Genomic DNA, 16,753 nt, shown 5'->3' on the forward strand with positions numbered 1-16,753 from the left:
TATTTTGGACATGTTTTCAGGAGGGACGAGTCATGGAGAAGGACATCATGCTTTGTAAAGTAGAGGTTCAGCAAAAAATGAGGAAGACCCTCAACGAGATTAACTGACACAATGGCTGCAGCAATGAACTCAAACATAGCTAGGATTGTGACGATGGCGCAGGACGCGGCAGTGTTTTGTTCTATTGTTCACAGGGTGGTTATGAGTCGAAACCAACTTAATGGCACCTAACAACAACATTCTCAAATAAGTACATCATCATTATGAATAACTTTGAGGATTTTTCGTTTTACAAGTGTTTGTCACGGATAATCTCAATCCCCTCCTGCCCCCACCCCCACACTGTTCTTACAATAACAGGTGAAATGATAATCACTTCCCAGCAAGATGACTTCATGGTGTCCCAAACCTTTATCTCATGGTTCAGATTTCCCCTTTGATCATGTTCTCTGACTGTGACAACGACAGGCACTGTCCAGGCAGGAAACAGTTACCCTCCTTTTCAGAGCAGTCTCAGATTCTTAAAAGAAAGTGTATATATATATCGGGATGTAGAGTAAGAAATATCTAGAAAAACAGCGCTGTGTTAGCACAATCAACAGGGAGGAGAAGACTTTTCTGAGGAAACCAGAAGAAGAGCTCTATGGCAGTCCCCCTGCTTTAAGGCACCCCAGTATCCCTCCTTCTGTGCCATGGCCTTGTCTGGGGACAATTTTTTATTGCCCCTAACCCAGCTGAAGATCGTAAAACTGACTCCAAATCTTGATTTTACACGTATTTTAAAAGTAACAAAGAAATAGTTATTACCTCCCAGCCATGAGTGGACGCAGAGCGATATTTGCGGCAGTGTATCCATTTGGTTTTGTAGCTTTGGGGAAAAACTGAGAGAATATGTTTCTAAACCTTTCTGTGATTGTGCAGTCTGCACTCCACGAAATCTGTGTGCAGGTCCTTTAAGAAGATCGAAGCTCCTTCTGTCCTTGGAGCCTGGGGTACCATTTGACTGCAACACTATTTGACTATAGTCCAACTTGCCTTTGCCCAGGAGCCGAGGGCGTGGGCACCTCACGAAGGCCGAGTCGCAGTGAGAACTACAATACCCGGAAATCTATGCGACTCGCGGCGACACTGGACCAATGAAATCCCGGGATGGGGGCTTGTCCGTGCGTGCGGAAGACGTCTGGGTGTGACTTCCGGCATCTTCCTTGCGGCGGACATTTTGTCCGTTCTTGGCTCGCTTTACATCAGCAAATGTTCTGGATCCCTGGGTCGGGTTCGAGGTTAACAGGAGCGGGTAAGTGAGCGAGAAAACTTTGTCCCCCTTGCACAGAGGTGATCACGAGACTTCACGAGTGGTAGGCCTAGAGTGACCTCGCCGCCTTCGGGGCTGGACTGGGGACGGCGGTGCCCGGGTTTCAACCTGACTGCCTGCTTCCCACTGCGGGATATCGTCCACAGGCTCCTATGACGGCGGCCACGGTGATGTACCCTGCGTTCCCCGGGCCCTCATCCGTCCCATTTCCCAACTCCGAATCATCAAGTCCCGAATAAGGGCAACTTGCTCAGGTCAGTGCAGCCCAGGTCCCAGTGTCCAGGGCAGTGAGGCGATCGGTGTGGTCCTCATTTCTGAGAGGGTGTGATGAGGTGTGGGAGACTGTTCCAGGCAGAGGGGCCAGCAAGTGCAAATGGTTGGAGATGCAGTTGATCCAGGAACATTCGGGACACTTGGGCTCCTCGAATGTGAAGGGAGCGGAGAGTGAGGAGTCGTCACACTGGAATGACAGGCTGAGGAGTTGTAGCCATGGAGGGTTTCGGACAGTGGAGGGACACGATCGGATTGGGAATGGTAAAAGTATCTCAGAGTTTGCTCAGAGGAGAACAGGCAAGTGTAGCGGTGCGAATGATAAGTATGGAGGTAGGGAGACCAGTGAGGAGGCTGCTGCAGCAGAGTGCAGGAGTACGGTGGTGGCTGGGCCAGAGCATTGGCAGGCGAGGGGGGAGAAGCGATTTGACCCTAGGTAGATTTTTAAAGATGAAACCAGCAGGATTTCCTGCTGTATCAGATGTAGCTGTGAGTGAAAGTAGGGCCTGAGGAATATCCAAGTTGTTTGGGGCTTTTCTTGTTTCGTTTTTTTTTTCCCTGAACATCGGAAGAATTGGGATGGGTAAATCAGAACAGGGAGCACATTTCAGGGTGAACAGGAGTTGAGTTTTGGACACGGTGATTCATAACTGAAGAGTGTCTCAGGGTGGAGGCATTACCTGGGCAGCCAGACATGCAGGTCTGGAGTCTTGGGGAGGTGGGTGGGTTGGAGACCTCCATAGGATGAGAGATGGTAGTCTGAACCAAGTCAAGACTTGGAGATCAGATTTAGGAGGAGGAATTTTAAGACTTTTTATTTTGTTTAGTCCTTGAGGTGAGAAAGCTGAGGGCTGGAGTTGAAAGGCAGAGAAGAAATGGTGGGTATCTCTGAGACTCCCTCTAGAAGGGAGGACTCCCAAAATATAAAAGGGATCTGGCTGGTGTCTGCAGGAGGACATTTGGAGACTGGCTTGAGGTGGACACTGAAGTCTGGGGTGCTACAGATTTGCCATCCTACAGGCTCAGCAGTCCCTCAGGGGCACTACCTGTGAAGCAAAACAAAGGTCAGCCAGACAGTGGACTAGGCCCAGCTCCAACTAGGGCACCAGTGCTTCATTTCTCGCAGCCCTCACATAAGAAGAGGTGATGAACTTTTCCATTGAAGGAACCTCAATAGGCTCATTTTCACAGGAATAAGTAGCAGGTGGGCTGGATGGGTGAATGGACTGGTGTCCACCTGGCAAGTGTACATAGATTAAAAAAAACCTGTTGTCATCGAGTCGACTCTGACTTATAAAAAGTGTGTAAATATTACGAGTTAAACTTAAATGAACTATTAGTAATTGGATGAAACTTAATATGCTTCTAAGTATTTGATTACATTGTGAAATTTTAAATATGACATTTCCTTAAAAGCATTAAAAGATGGTAAAACACACCCAGATTTCCAAAAACCCATCACCTAAAACATTTGCAAAAGTGTTAAACTTGTGGACAGTAATAGCTGATTCATAGCACTTGACATATACTAATGTGTTTGAAACAAACTAGCGTCCTGTGACGTGGGTACCATTATTATTCCCACTTTACAGATGAGGACACTGAGGCACAGGTCTTCGTCCAAGGTCACACAGTTGGTAGGAGGCAGCACTGAAGTCTGGAGTATCTAAGGTTAGACTAGACAATCTAAAATCATCCTGCCAGGCAGGTCAGGGATTAGGGGACCTCCACCATGGTCATCTGCCACTTCCAGCTTCCCTCTTCCTGCCATGTTCCCATGACAGCAGAAGCACTTATGAACCCTACACAGGTGAGTGCAGAGTGTCCCAGGCCCTCACCTGACCCAACCCCACATCCATGATCTTGGTAACCTGATAAGCAGAATGGTTGTGTCCTGGGAATCTGCACCTACCCTTTTACCTGTCATTGCACCTGGAGATCCTACAGCTACCAAAGGCCCTGTATCCTGAATTCAGTCCTGGGATTATATGGAAGGATTTCCATTTCTGGGAAGCAATGGATGAGGTATGGACCAGTGTCCCAGGCATAGGTGGGAGGCTCATGTGAGGCTGAGCTGAGAGTGTTCAGGAAACCTCAGGTCTCATTTATGTCTGGTGAGGACAAAGAGCGGGGGACAGGAGTCAGCCCTGGAATGGCAGCCTGAGGAGCTGAGCCAGTATTCTGAAAGTGATGGGAGCTGTCGAAAGTTTGGAGCAGAGGAGGGAGTGATCTGACTGTGGTCTTAACAGTCTCTGGCTGCACATTGGGAAATGACCATGCTGATGAGGAGGGAAGAAGGGAAACTAGTGAGGAAGCTCCTGCAACAGTCTAGGTGAATGTTGGTCGTAGCTGGGCTAGGTTGGTAGCTGTGGACGTGAGAGATGTGGTTGGCTCATGGATCTGTTTTTTAAGTAGTACTATCCAGATTTTCGAATTTGGAGAGTGAGAAAGAAGGGAAGGAGTCAAGGATGGATTTTGGCCTTAGGAGGTGTAAGGATGGAAAAGTCAACTGATATGGGGAAGTTGGTGTAGGAGTAATTTTCAGAGGTAATATCAGGAGTTAGGTTTTGGCCATGTTGAGTGTGCAGGGCTCCAAAGACACTCAAGTGGAGGTGTCAGTGGACAGCTGGACACACAGGTCTGGAATTCAGGGGAGGAATTCAGGCTGGAGACATGCACAAAGTGGCAGCCAATGTGTGCACTGGTGTGGAGCTGTGCCTCAGATTTAGAGTGGGAATCTTCATGTCATGATGGCAGTGCCACTAGAAGGCTCCAAACTTTCCAACTGGGTGGGGGTGGCAGGCAATTAAAAGACAAGAGAGAGTAGTGTTGACTCAGTTTCTTAGAGCTGCCATAACAGAAATACCACAAGTAGACGGCTTTAGCAAACAAGTTTATTTTCTCAGTTTGGGAGGCTAGAAGTGTGAAGTCAGGGCATCAGCTCTAGGGGTAGGCTCTGTCTGTGCTAGGGGAAAATCCTTGTCTCTTTCAGCTTCTCTTCCTCAGTTCCTTGGTAATCTCCAGTTGGCGTCAGTCTTTCCCTATTTGTGCTTCCTTGTTTCTGTGCCTAGTCTGCTCTTTTTATATCTCAAAACGTTATTGGCTTAAAATACACCCTACAATGATATGGCTTCATTAGCATAACAAAACCCTATTTCTAAATGGGATTACATCCATAGGTATAGGGGTTAGGATTTACAATACATGATTTTGGAAGACACAGTTCATTCTATAACAGTGCCCATGAAGGGAGGAGAAGAGGAGGGGCCAGCAGGTGGTGGTCTTCCAGGGCGAGAGTGACGTGCCATGGATCGTGAGGCATAGCAGTAATAGAGATGAAATGACAGGCCAGAGCTGGTGGTTAGCCACCCCTCTGTGTGTTCACCAGGCTTTTCTGGGGAACCTACCTTGGGGAGGGGATCTGGGGAGTTTCTATCATGTTGGCGGATTAGCTCAAGAGCAAATTGGGTCAGCTGAGAGTGTCACTAGGCTTGAGATGGGAGGTCAGTGGGTTTAGACTTTGAATGACAGGTGTTGAGAGGAATGCTGTGCCTGTGAGGGATACAGCATGTGCAACAGAGAAGTGGAAGCCAGCTGAATTCTGCACATGGTTCTGGATGGCTGAAGTTGAAGCATTGAAGCAAGGAATGGGGCCAGGAAGGGAGAACTTAAAAAGTTCAGTTCAGGGCTATCCATGTCAGTGGGGATCATCGCCTGGGGCCAGATGTGATACTGGTTGCATTAGCAACATATTCTCTGGATGCTGTGTGCAAAGTAGCGTGTGGGGAGGCCAGGGAGGTACCTGTGATGTGGGTGTCCGTAGATGTAAGGGGTGGTATGGCTTACAGAGTGACATTCACATGGAGATGAGTGTGAATTCATGGTTCCAGGGCCGTGGTACTTAGTGTTTCAGAGATAACTGAGAAGTTCAAGTTTTTTGCATCTAAGAAGCATGATCTGGGGACTCGAAGGGATTGGCTGGCAGGAGAGGGGTGGGGCCCTGCATGCCAGCCCAGAGCTTATATGGTGTCTATCTGTGCACCTGGCTGTTGTTCTGGGCTGGAAAAATGATCGATGGGATATGAGGAGAGAGTGGGCACCCGTCACCCAGGGTCTGGTACCTCCTCTGAGGTGTGAATTTAGGGAGGAAACTGAGCAGGGGGTAGGTATGTGGAGGGTCCTGGAGAGAGAGGTTGTCCTTGGGCTCAGCTGTCCGCTTTATGGCAGGGCCATGTGACCTTTGAGAACGTGCTCATGCACTTCTCCCAGGAGGAATAGGGGCTCTTTGAGGAGGCTTAGAGGCTGCTGTATCAGGATGTGATGCTGGAGAACTTTGCACTCATGGCCTTGTTAACGTCATCACAAAACCCAGTTACCTGGGCTGGGCATTGTCCCTCCCCTTTTCCCAATGAGCCTCTCTCCCCTTCCCACAGGTGAACCATAGCCACTGCTTCTTTCCCCAGCACCCTCACAGAAGTCCTCTGGGTGCCAGACTTGGCTGTGCACTGCCTCATGTGCTCTCCAGACTTCCTAGCTCTTGCTGCCTTGAAATGAAGCCTTGTTGGGAAGGGGTCAGAAGTCCTGCTATCACCCAACAGATTACACTCTGCTCGGCCGGCCATTTGTGACTCTGTCCATATCCATTTCACCTCTGTGCCCCAGGTTCTGCCCCTTTTTCTAGCTAACGTCTCCTCGCACCTGCCTGTGCCATGAATTGCAGTGACGGCCTTTGCTTGAGAGACCCATTGGGATTCCTGCATGACACATTCCTGAGATCCTTTTTATAACATTTCATTTTCTTATGATCTCTTACGGGTGGGTTGCTCTGGGCCAGTGCTTTCCACTCCCCTGCCTCATGTTTCCCCTAGGACTTGTATCTTCCCAGTCCTCTGTGGTTCCTGAACTAGAGCAAGGGGTAGAGCCCTGGGTGCCTCATGGGAAGGGCATGACTCCAGCCACAGCAAGGGACTTGGACAAACCTGACCCTGGTGAGTGAAAGGTAGAGAAGATTATGACTTCAGTGCTGGGATCAAATAGTACCAGGAACTTGCTCTGTGCCCACCAGTAGCCATACCTCATTTCTTTCTTTCCTCCGCATTCCTGACACTTGTCATCTGTACTCTGACCCAAGATTATTCTCCACCTCTCTGTACTCTACCACTTGCTGTCTTCTTTACTGCTCTCTCACCAGTCCTCTCCAATGTTGGACTCCACTAATATGTCATGAGATGTCGTTGAACACCAGCTTCTCACTTCTAATTGCATTTTCCCGGGCCTGGACACATAAGCTTGTGCATAGCACTCACTTGTCACCAGCAGCCAGGGCCCTGCTGAAAGTTGTTTGCAGAGGAGTAGGTTGGAGACCTTACTTCTCCTCCCTGTGCTAACTTCATCCCTGTGTCTTTGTCCCTCATGAGGCCTACCCCATTCTGTGACCTTTAGAGCCCAGTTCTGCACAGTAGCCCTTTCTTCAGCCTGACCCCAGCTCCATTCTGCCAGCAACCTGGTAGAGTCAATCCTGGGTTTCCAGGCACACATTTGTGATGGGGCTGCCCCCTTCCACCAGTGTTAACATGCACTTCACTAGCATTTATCTGCTTTCAGGCTGTTGGCATGGACCAAAGGATGCAGGGGCACCTTCTGACAAGAGTGCTTCTGTAGGAGTGTCACAGGCTAGTGCTCCCTAAGCAGGTTTGTCCACCCAGACGATCCACCCTTGTGACATATGTGTTCCCATCTTGAAAGACATTTTGCACCTGGCTGAGCACGAGGGGCCACACCATGAACTGAAACCTTACACCTGTGGGGCATGTGGGAGACAGTTCTGGTTCCATACAGACCTTCACTGCCGCTTGAAGCAGTGCAATGTAGAGAAACCTTTCTGAAGGAATGAAGGCAGAGCCTCGTTTGTGAAGAACTGCAGAGTTTATGAAGAATTTCACCAGTCAGAGAAGTGCTCTACAGTGAGGAGGAGTGGAAGAATTTCCAGGCCAGCTCAAGCAGTCACCAGCAAAAGGTCACCCACAACAAGAGGAAGACACGCAGGAACACCAAGGGTGGGGAAGTCTTTCATACTGGACAAATGGATTACAAGTGCAGCGACTGTGGGAAAGTCTTCAGCCGTAAAGATACATTTATTCAGCACCAGCGAATCCACACTGGAGAAAGGCCTTATGAGTGCAGTGAATGTGGGAAAGCATTCAGCCGCAAAGACAATCTTGTTCAGCACAAGAGAATTCACACTGGAGAAATGCCTTATAAGTGCAGCGAATGTGGGAGATACTTTAGTCATCACTCCAATCTTACCGTACACCAGAGAGTTCACACAGGTGCAAGGCCTTATGAGTGCAATGAATGTGGGAAAGTCTTCAAACACAAATCCTCACTTGTTCAGCATGAGAGTACCCACACTGGAGAAAGTCCTTATGGTTGCAGTGAATGTGGGAAATCCTTTAGTCACAAGTACATTCTCATTAAACATCAGAAAATTCACACTGAGATAAGACCTTACGAGTGCATTGAATGTGGAAAACTATTTAGTCAAAGTTCTGACCTTATGGCACACCAGAGAGTTCACACTGGTGAAAGGCCTTTTGTGTGCAGTGAATGTGGGAAAGACTTCATCAGAAGTTCCCACCTTGTTCGGCATAAGAGAGTTCATACTGGAGAAAGGCCATATGAGTGCAGTGAATGTGGGAAGACCTACAGCTTAAGCTCCCACCTCATTCGGCACCAGAAAGTTCACACTGTAGGAGGGCTTTAGGAATGGCGGAATATGCACTTATTTATCTTGTTTAAGACAACAGGACTCACAGAGGAGCTCTGTGGCTAGCCTTTGGGAGGGAGCCAGCAGTCAGATGTTAAACCTCATATATCTGAACATATATACTGGCAAGGCACTTTATGAGTGCCAAGTACGTGGGAAGCTTTCAGAAACTATGTTGCACTTTGTAGTCTGCTCAGGTTCCTTATCAAAGTATGTCACTACCAATGCCTGTGGCTGGAAACATATCAACCCTACCGTCTATCGGGACCTTAGTCACCCCACCATCCTTAGGGAAGGCAGATGTCTGTACTTTTCTCTCCATACACTGGATTGAATCATGAGAATCCTGGGTTCTATGGGGTCCTCATTTCCTCCCCTCCAACTGGTGTAGGTGTGGACATGACCCATCTTTGGCCAAAAGAACCTGAGCTGTGTTCTGCTGGTGGTTTGCAGAGAAGGTTTACTTTCTTCATGAATATCATTGCTCTCACTTCATGCATGTGATGAATTTTTCCAGCCTCTGAATTGCCCAACCCAGAGACTTTTTGCCTTACATTGCCCTTGTGTGTGCAGTAATAAAGACCTTACTGTTCATGCCACCTGTAATCTTGGGGATTCTTTTCACTCTCTGAGGTGATTTGAGAACAGAATTAGGCTTGAGACCTTTAACTTTGTGTATCTCAGAAGATATGGCAGGTTGGCAGAGAACCGTTTTCAGTCCAGTTTTGTTAATTTCTATTGCTGCCAAAAGCTTCTTAGGTAAGCGTGTATGGCATTGTGGGCCTCATCTTGCTTGGCTTTCAGAGTTATCTTAAGGCCCAGACATCACCTTGAGGAGGGGCCAGTTTTTGTGACAACCTCCAGTGTTTGGGAGCAGCATGAATGGGATCTTTTATTTCCAGCAGGGCTTCAAACCAGAATGGAACTGAAACTGAAAAAAACCCCAAAATTTTCACCAGAGTGAAACCAAAACCTGAATCCAAAAAAAAGGGTTTTTTCAACCCAAACTGAGACCCAAAACCATTATTTTTTTGCTCCACTGTTTTCGATTCAATGATAATTTTTAAGTTGTAAACAAGACCATTGGACTATTTGCATTTGGCACCCATGTATGCAGAATGCTTCTCTGGCACATGGCTGGTAAAGGCACAGTTCAAGCAGTGTTGTGCAGCTGCAGCTATAGGTGATGTTTGCTGTTATGCAAGGTTATTCACAGGCAAGTCCGAGTTCGCTACTTCGTTCCATGCTTGACTTCTCACAGTAATGCAAGTTGTGCCTACCAAAGATGTGGGAAACGCTTAGCGATTGAGAACACTCGTGGTCAGAAATCTGAAAGAGCTAGTTAAACTGCATCGAGTTGTAAACAGAGTTCCATGTGAATGAAAATTGTCAGGTGAGTGTAAACATTTTAAATGTACATTTTTCACATTTTTTAAGTATATTTAAATTCAAGAAATAGAAAATAGTGTATAATTTTTTGATGATTCCATTCTTACTCAGTTTAGATTTAAATGTACTATTACACATTGTACTTACATGTTTCGATTTGATATATATTTTACAAATTGAAATGTTAACAAACATCACCAACTAGCAGGAAGAAAATGTTTCAGTTTTGATATACCATTATTTCACTGAAAACAGCTTGATGGCATCACTGTGAAATGAGGTTTTTCAAGGGCCTGGATAAATGCACGAGAATGTTGTAAAGTGGGACTTCAGATGGAAGAAATCGACAAACCCTGCAAATGTAAAATTGAAGTTATTCTGGTTTTTCTAATATACTCAAGATATGTGGCTAGAAGCATTTTAATATGTATATGAATATGGTTCCAATTCATTTTTATAAATGTATTTATGTATTTTATTCTCTTTACATTATCAAAGTCTAAGACTTGTTTTTATTGTAATGTAACACTGACTATAAAATAATACCTTTCTTGTTGTTAGGTGCCATTAAGTTGGTTCTGACTCATAGTGACTCCATGCACAACAGAACAAAACACTGCTTGGTCCTGCGCCATCCTCACAATCGTTGCTATGTTTGAACTTGCTGCAGTCACTGTGGCGATCCATCCCATTGAGAGTCTTCCTCTTTTCCGCTGACCCTCTACCAAGCATGAAGCCCTTGTCTAGGAACTGGTCAGTCCCCATAACATGTCCAAATTAAGTGAGATGAAGTCTCACTATCCTTGCTTCTAAAGAATATTCTGGCTGTACTTCTTCCAGAGCCGTAGTAGTGCAGTGGTTAAGACCTCCGCTGCTAACCAAAAGGTTGGCAGTTGGAATCCACCAGCTATTCCTTGTAAACCCTATGGGGCAGTTCTGCTCTGTCCTGTAGGGTTGCTATGAGTTTGAATCGACTCAGTAGCAATGAGTTTGGTTTTTGGTACTTATTTTGAGACAGATTTGTTCTTCTGGCAGTCGATGGTATATATTATATTCTTCACAACACCGTAATTCAAATGCATCAATTCTTTTTCAGTCTTCCTTATTCATTGTCCAGCTTTTGCATGCATATGAGGCGATTGTAAATACTATGGCTTGAGTTAGGCACACCTTAGTCTTCAAGGTAACATCTTTGCTTTTTTACACTTTAAAGAGGTCTTCTGCAGCAGATTTGCCCGATGCAACACGTTTGATTTCTTGACTGCTGCTTCTGTGGGCATTGATTGCAGATCCAAGTAGAATGAAATCCTTGACAGCTTCAATATTTTCTCCATTTATCATGATGTTGCTTATTGGTCCAGTTGTGAGGATTTTTGTTTTCTTTATGTTAAAATATGCCCTGATGTTAATATTATTTCTTATCCCTTGTAGTATGGGACGAACCAGAGACAATCCATGTTGAGAATTTTTCAAATATGAAAAGATTGAAAATAAAAGCATGTGTAAAATTTGCAACACAGATATGGTTGGAGACCGTGTAGAGAATTTAGAGAGGCACCTGAAGCATCACCATACAGATGAATACAATGTAGTGCAAAGCAAGATGACAAAGAAGATTGAAGAAAGTGTCAGAAGTGTTCCGTATAAGCAACATGCCCCGAAGACCACAATCCGGTACATAGGTCACTGGCTGTAGGAGCTACAGCATCCAGAAAGGAAATAAAATTGGTACAGAAACACTAGGGGGTGAGATACTGCGGGAGACCGCAGCAAACTAGAGAGAATGTGCCCATTGTAAAAGCACATCCACAAACATTCCAGTCACTATGGCTGAATGGGACAAGAGTGTACAGAAATTTTCAGGCTCTTTAGAGATGTGTCATGGCCAGCATAACTGGCAGAGCAGAGAATGTAAAAGTTTCCTGGATTCCTGGGGTCTTTGCTGCACAGGCCAGAACCCTAGGACTGAGAGAAGAAAGCTCTTGTAGTCCAGGGATGTAGCTTTGGTGACCCAGTCAGAGTTCCTGATGACTCAGTGCTCACCAGATTTTCCTACCACTGAGGAAGAGGTGCCCTTCCCAGGGCAAGAGCTGTGAGATAGTGGAGTCACCATATGGTTTTCCCAATCTTCTGGGTTTCCAATAGAAGAGGGAAATACAAGTTTTTATGTGGAGTCATTTTTTATAAGAGCTAGGGCTGCTAACCAAAAGGTTGGTGGTTTGAATTCTCCAGCATCTCCTTGGAAACCCTATGGGGCAGTTCTACTCTGTCCTATGGGGTTGTGTTGAGTTGGAATCAACTTGATGGCAATGGTTTTTTTATTGAGGTGTAATCAACATGGAATAGCCTGCACATATTAGAAGTGTATAATTCAGTAAATAGATTTTGGGGTATGTGTACACCTGTGAAACCATTACCCTAGCCATGACAACGAACATATCCATCAGTCCCAGATTTACTGTGTATCTCTTCATAATCCCTCTTTCCCTGCCCTTCCAACCGCTTCCCTGAGCAACCGTTGCTTTACTTTGACCGTAGATAAATTTGCATTTTCTAGAATTATATAAGTGAAAGCATGAAGTGTTTACTTTTTTTGGTCTGCTGTCACACGGAATTATTTTGAGATCCATCTATGTTGTGTATATGAAAGCTGATTCTCTATTGCTGAGCCGTATTGTGTAAGGAGCCCTGGTGGCACAGTGGTTAAGTGCTCACCTGCTAACGGAAAGGTTGGCAGTTCAAACACACCCAGCTGCTCTGCAGGAGAAAGACCTGGTGATCCGCTCCCAGAAAGATTACAGCCAAGAAAACCCTATGGGGCAGTTCTACTCTGTCATACGGGGTTGCTATGAGTTTAAAATGTACTTAATGGCCACTAACAACCACAACAAAAACATTCTGTTGTGTGGACTGAATGTTCTGCATTCTGTAGGCCCCCAGATAGACTGAGGCTCTTTGGGCAGGAAAGGCAAATCCATGGACTAGGCATCTGTCCCCCTAAGGATGAACTGCTGGCCATCCTAGGATGGAGGTCCCAGTGAAGTAGACTTGCCTCCAAATGTCCAATTGGATCTTCTTGAGGAATATTGGCACCTCAGAGGCTCAGCATTGTTCTGTTGTAGCCTCCTGTGTGGTGGCTGGCCCTGCCACTGGTATACTCGCTACTGCTGCTTCAACACCCATGGCAGTCTGCTGCTTCTGCCTCAGTGCCACCTCAGAACCTCCTGCAACATCCACCTGCTGCTAGATCCCCTTTCTGCATAATCTCACTCCTCCACCTGTCCGTCCTGTGGGGCAACTCCACACCCTGTTTTGCCTTCCTGAGCCACTGGCACTTGATGTCCCTCTCTGAACTCAACCTACTGCCGATGGCCCAATGCCCCATAACCTGGCGCCTCAACTTTTCAGCAGTGCGCTTGCCTACAAGCCCTGTCCTGAGGTCACCGCCTCTCCCTGCCTCAACGAATGGTCCATTCAAGCTGCCCTGCTGAAATACTGTCTAGTCCCCTTTGAAAAGTGGCCTCAGGCAGCACCTTTCACTTTCCCCACTGGGGAAGGATTTCTCTGTCATCTGGGCACACTGTCGATACTGCCCCAAACTTGGCCCTCTCACCTAGGGGGAGAGTTAGGTGTACAGGTAGTCCCTGACTTAAACAACTTATGCAAGTTAGGATGAACTGCACTTATGACTGTCCCATTTTGGTTTTTTGTACATCTTATCGTTAGTAATATGTACTACATACAATCTTGCAGCACATAATATGCTGATGTTATTCTGAAATTTTCACTTGCAGATGTTTAATTTTATGATTTACTGATTGGATTTATAGATACTTATAATAAAAGGCAATAATAATGAAAACTAAAAAAAAAAAAAAAATAGGTGTTCGACTTACCTCAGAACTGCTTTATGACGGATTCGTCGGAACAAAACCCTTTCGTAAGTCGGGGACTACCCGTAGTTGTGTTTGCTAGCTTGCATCTTAGATGGTGCCTTAGCATCCATGTTGGGCCCCTTCCTTGCTGTGTAAGCTGGTGCACCACACCGCACTGCAGTTTGTTGCCCCAGATAACCGTGGTTTTCCACTTCTCAGCTCCCCACAGCTGCCCCACTGATGTTCCATAGCCACTCTCCCTTAGTTCCTGCTCTTTAGTTTCATAAGGACCAGTGGTCACCCAACAAAAATACCCCCACACCCCTAATTACCCCAGACCCTAATAAAGGCTGTGCCCCAGGTCCATGCTCTCCACCCATGACCTCCCAACGTGTGCTGAGACCTACGGGCTTGCTGTGTACCCCCAAGGGCCTGTGAGTAATAAAGTTATTTATTTCCATTTTTGTGTCTTGTGATTAAAGAGGACTCTCCATCTGGGACAATATACATAACCTGGGCTGTGGGAGATCGCTCCCTGTCCCCCACCTCTCAGGGTGACAGCTGAGTTGAAATCACACTCAGGACACTAGGCCATGATCTTGCTTTCCAGCTCCCTTTTAAGAAATCAGTATCATCTGGTAGACCAAAAACCTTCACCTTCAGGAAGGTATTCCCAGCCCAAACTGCCACGTAGGGGATCCAGCCTCTGGTTGCACTTTTCCCTACCAATCACCCGGCAGGGTCTCCTTCACAAGTCACTGCCCGTCACACTTCCATGGAGTCTCTTGGAGCTTCCTTTCTTCTAGCTCATGTTTCCTGCCATCCCTTCACATAGGTAAGGCGCATCTCTCTCCTCCTGGGTCCCATGTCCCTCTTTTACCTTTCCCTGTTTATCCCGTCCCTCTCCACACCGTTCCTTCGCAGGCCTCCTTCACTATTATTTGAAAGGGTATTTCCTATTGTTCAGAATGGCGTCTTTCATTCTTCTGAATTCACTCAAGGGCGTTCTGGTTAGTGATTTCTCCCATGTAGCCGAGCCAAACGAAATCACGAGAGGTAGAAGGAAATGTCAAAGGACAACAGGACAGAAAAAGCAAAAAATCACGAGGCAGGGGCTGAGGAAAACTGCTGGTCTAGGTTGCGGCGTAAGCATTACAACTGAAGTGAGGGCCCATCGTGACTCATGGGGCCAATAGGGTCTTTTCTAGGGGCCATTTAGGATCAAGTATCAGGGAAAAGAAGCTTATAGAAATCCAGATCTCTCAAGGAACCAAGTTCCAAGAAGAAACAACCAGACTAGTGTTACGGTTAGTCTCTAGAAAATGTTGGAGTCCTAACCCCTCGTACCTGTGACTGTGACCGTGACCTTGTTTGGAAATTGGGTCTTTGAAGATGTCATCAGTTAACACAAGGTAACCAACCTATGTGTGACAGCCTACAACTGCCCCACAGTTTTTTTGGCTGTAATCTTTACGGAAGCAGGTCACCAGGCCTTTCTTCTGCAGCACTGCTGAGTGAGTTCAAACTGCTCTTAGGTTGGTAGTGAAGCACAAACCATTTGTGCCACCCAGGGACCTCACTCTACTGGAAAACAGACAGGTCCAAGCCTAGGGGGAGAGCTAGCCTGGGGGTGGGCATTGGGAGAAGACTGGCGGATATGGAGCAGGAGACCAGCTGGGCAGATACAGGGTCTCGTAGGGAGTGGACCAAGGACAACCAAGGGAAGTGACTCAATATCCAAGGGAGGACCTGAGAGCCACCGCGTTGGACTCGGAGGTATATGCACTGAGGCCTGGCCCGAGGAGCCAAGGCAGGAGGGCGACCGGGAAGGCGCCCACACTCGGCCCGGCCGCGCGGCGACTGAGGCGGCGGGAAGGGCCTTGGCGCTGACAGACCATAGCAGGCCGCCGGCCGGGCGCCGAGGCGGTGGGGGCCGCGCAGGCGGGGACTGGCAGCGGGCGCGGGTTCCCCAGCTCTGACACTTGGCTCTGGTCGTCCGTCCTGCTCCCCTCCCACCGCCTCCCCGCCCACAGTAGCCCCTCTCCTGGCGGCTCCACCGACGGCAGCCCCGCGCTTCAGGCCCGGCCGGCACCGTCTCGTGCCCCTCCGGAGCCCTCCGCGCTGTCTGCCTTCCCCAGACCCCTCGACTCGCAAGCCGCCTCCCCTCCTTCGCCTTTCCGCTGGCTCGCCGGCTCTGCTCCGGCTCCTAGGGCCGCCTGCGTCCCAGTCCCACCCTCTCCCGCCGGCCCCGCCCTTTTTCCCTTAGGCTCTGACCTCTCTCCGACCCTCCGGTCTCCCGATTCATCTTGCCTGTCCTTACCCCTAAACGTTTCTGTGTACCCTCATTACATCCCTTTTCCTCATCCCTATATCAAATCATTGGAAACTCTGGTGGCAGTAGTGGTTAAGAGCTATGGCTGCTAACCAAAAGATTGGCGGTTCGAATCCACCAGCCTCCTTGGACACCCTTTGGGGCAGTTCTACTCTGTACTATATTGTCACTATGAGTCAGAATCCACTCGACGGCAATGGGTTTGGTTTTTCGGTTTTATATCAAATCATATCCTTAATTTTGTGTTTTTCAGTTGCTTAGTATTCTGTAGATGTTTTCACATTTTAGAATCTCCAAATAATATATTGAATTGTCTTCAACCTTAAATATAAATGGTTTTAGCCTTTGTCTTCTTCAGTGTGTTGGTTTTATTGAGATTTGCGAGATTAAATGGTTTTCACATTGTCTTCTTCAGGGTGTTGGTTTTATTGAGATTTTCGAGATTCTTCATGTTGATGGAAGAATCTACCAATGTTTTTCAATAAAGACAGAAACGCAAAACCTGCTATCTTTAGACTCGACCTTGAGGTATCTTTCAATGGTGGCGAATTCGATGTTTTATTTTTATTTTTTCTTGTACTTCAGGTGAAGGCTTACAGAACAAATAGTTTCTCATGAAACAGTAGTAAACATATTGTTTTATCACATTAGTTAACAACCCCACAACATGTCAACCGTCTAACTTCTCAACCTTTTCTTTTGGTGAAAATACACATAGCCAAACATACACCATTTCAAACATTTCTACATGCACAGTTCAGTGACATTGACTACGCTCTTCCAATTGTGCTGTTATTCTCACTTAAGAT

At 47.0% G+C, this 16,753-nt stretch overlaps 1 protein-coding gene across 1 annotated transcript; it reads left to right on the forward strand.

The window, feature by feature from the left end:
• The first annotated feature begins 1,134 nt into the window (after window positions 1-1,134).
• Window positions 1,135-9,932, forward strand: LOC101347956 (zinc finger protein 134). The gene is given in 4 exon segments (XM_023741262.1): window positions 1,135-1,294; window positions 1,459-1,566; window positions 7,187-7,543; window positions 7,546-9,932. Coding segments are annotated over 4 exon segments (1,410 nt in total). The 5' UTR covers window positions 1,135-1,149; the 3' UTR covers window positions 8,346-9,932.
• The last annotated feature ends 6,821 nt before the right edge of the window (window positions 9,933-16,753 follow it).

This window comes from Trichechus manatus, unplaced genomic scaffold, assembly GCF_000243295.1.
Source record: "Trichechus manatus latirostris isolate Lorelei unplaced genomic scaffold, TriManLat1.0 scaffold00176, whole genome shotgun sequence".
NCBI classification, from domain to species: domain Eukaryota; kingdom Metazoa; phylum Chordata; class Mammalia; order Sirenia; family Trichechidae; genus Trichechus; species Trichechus manatus.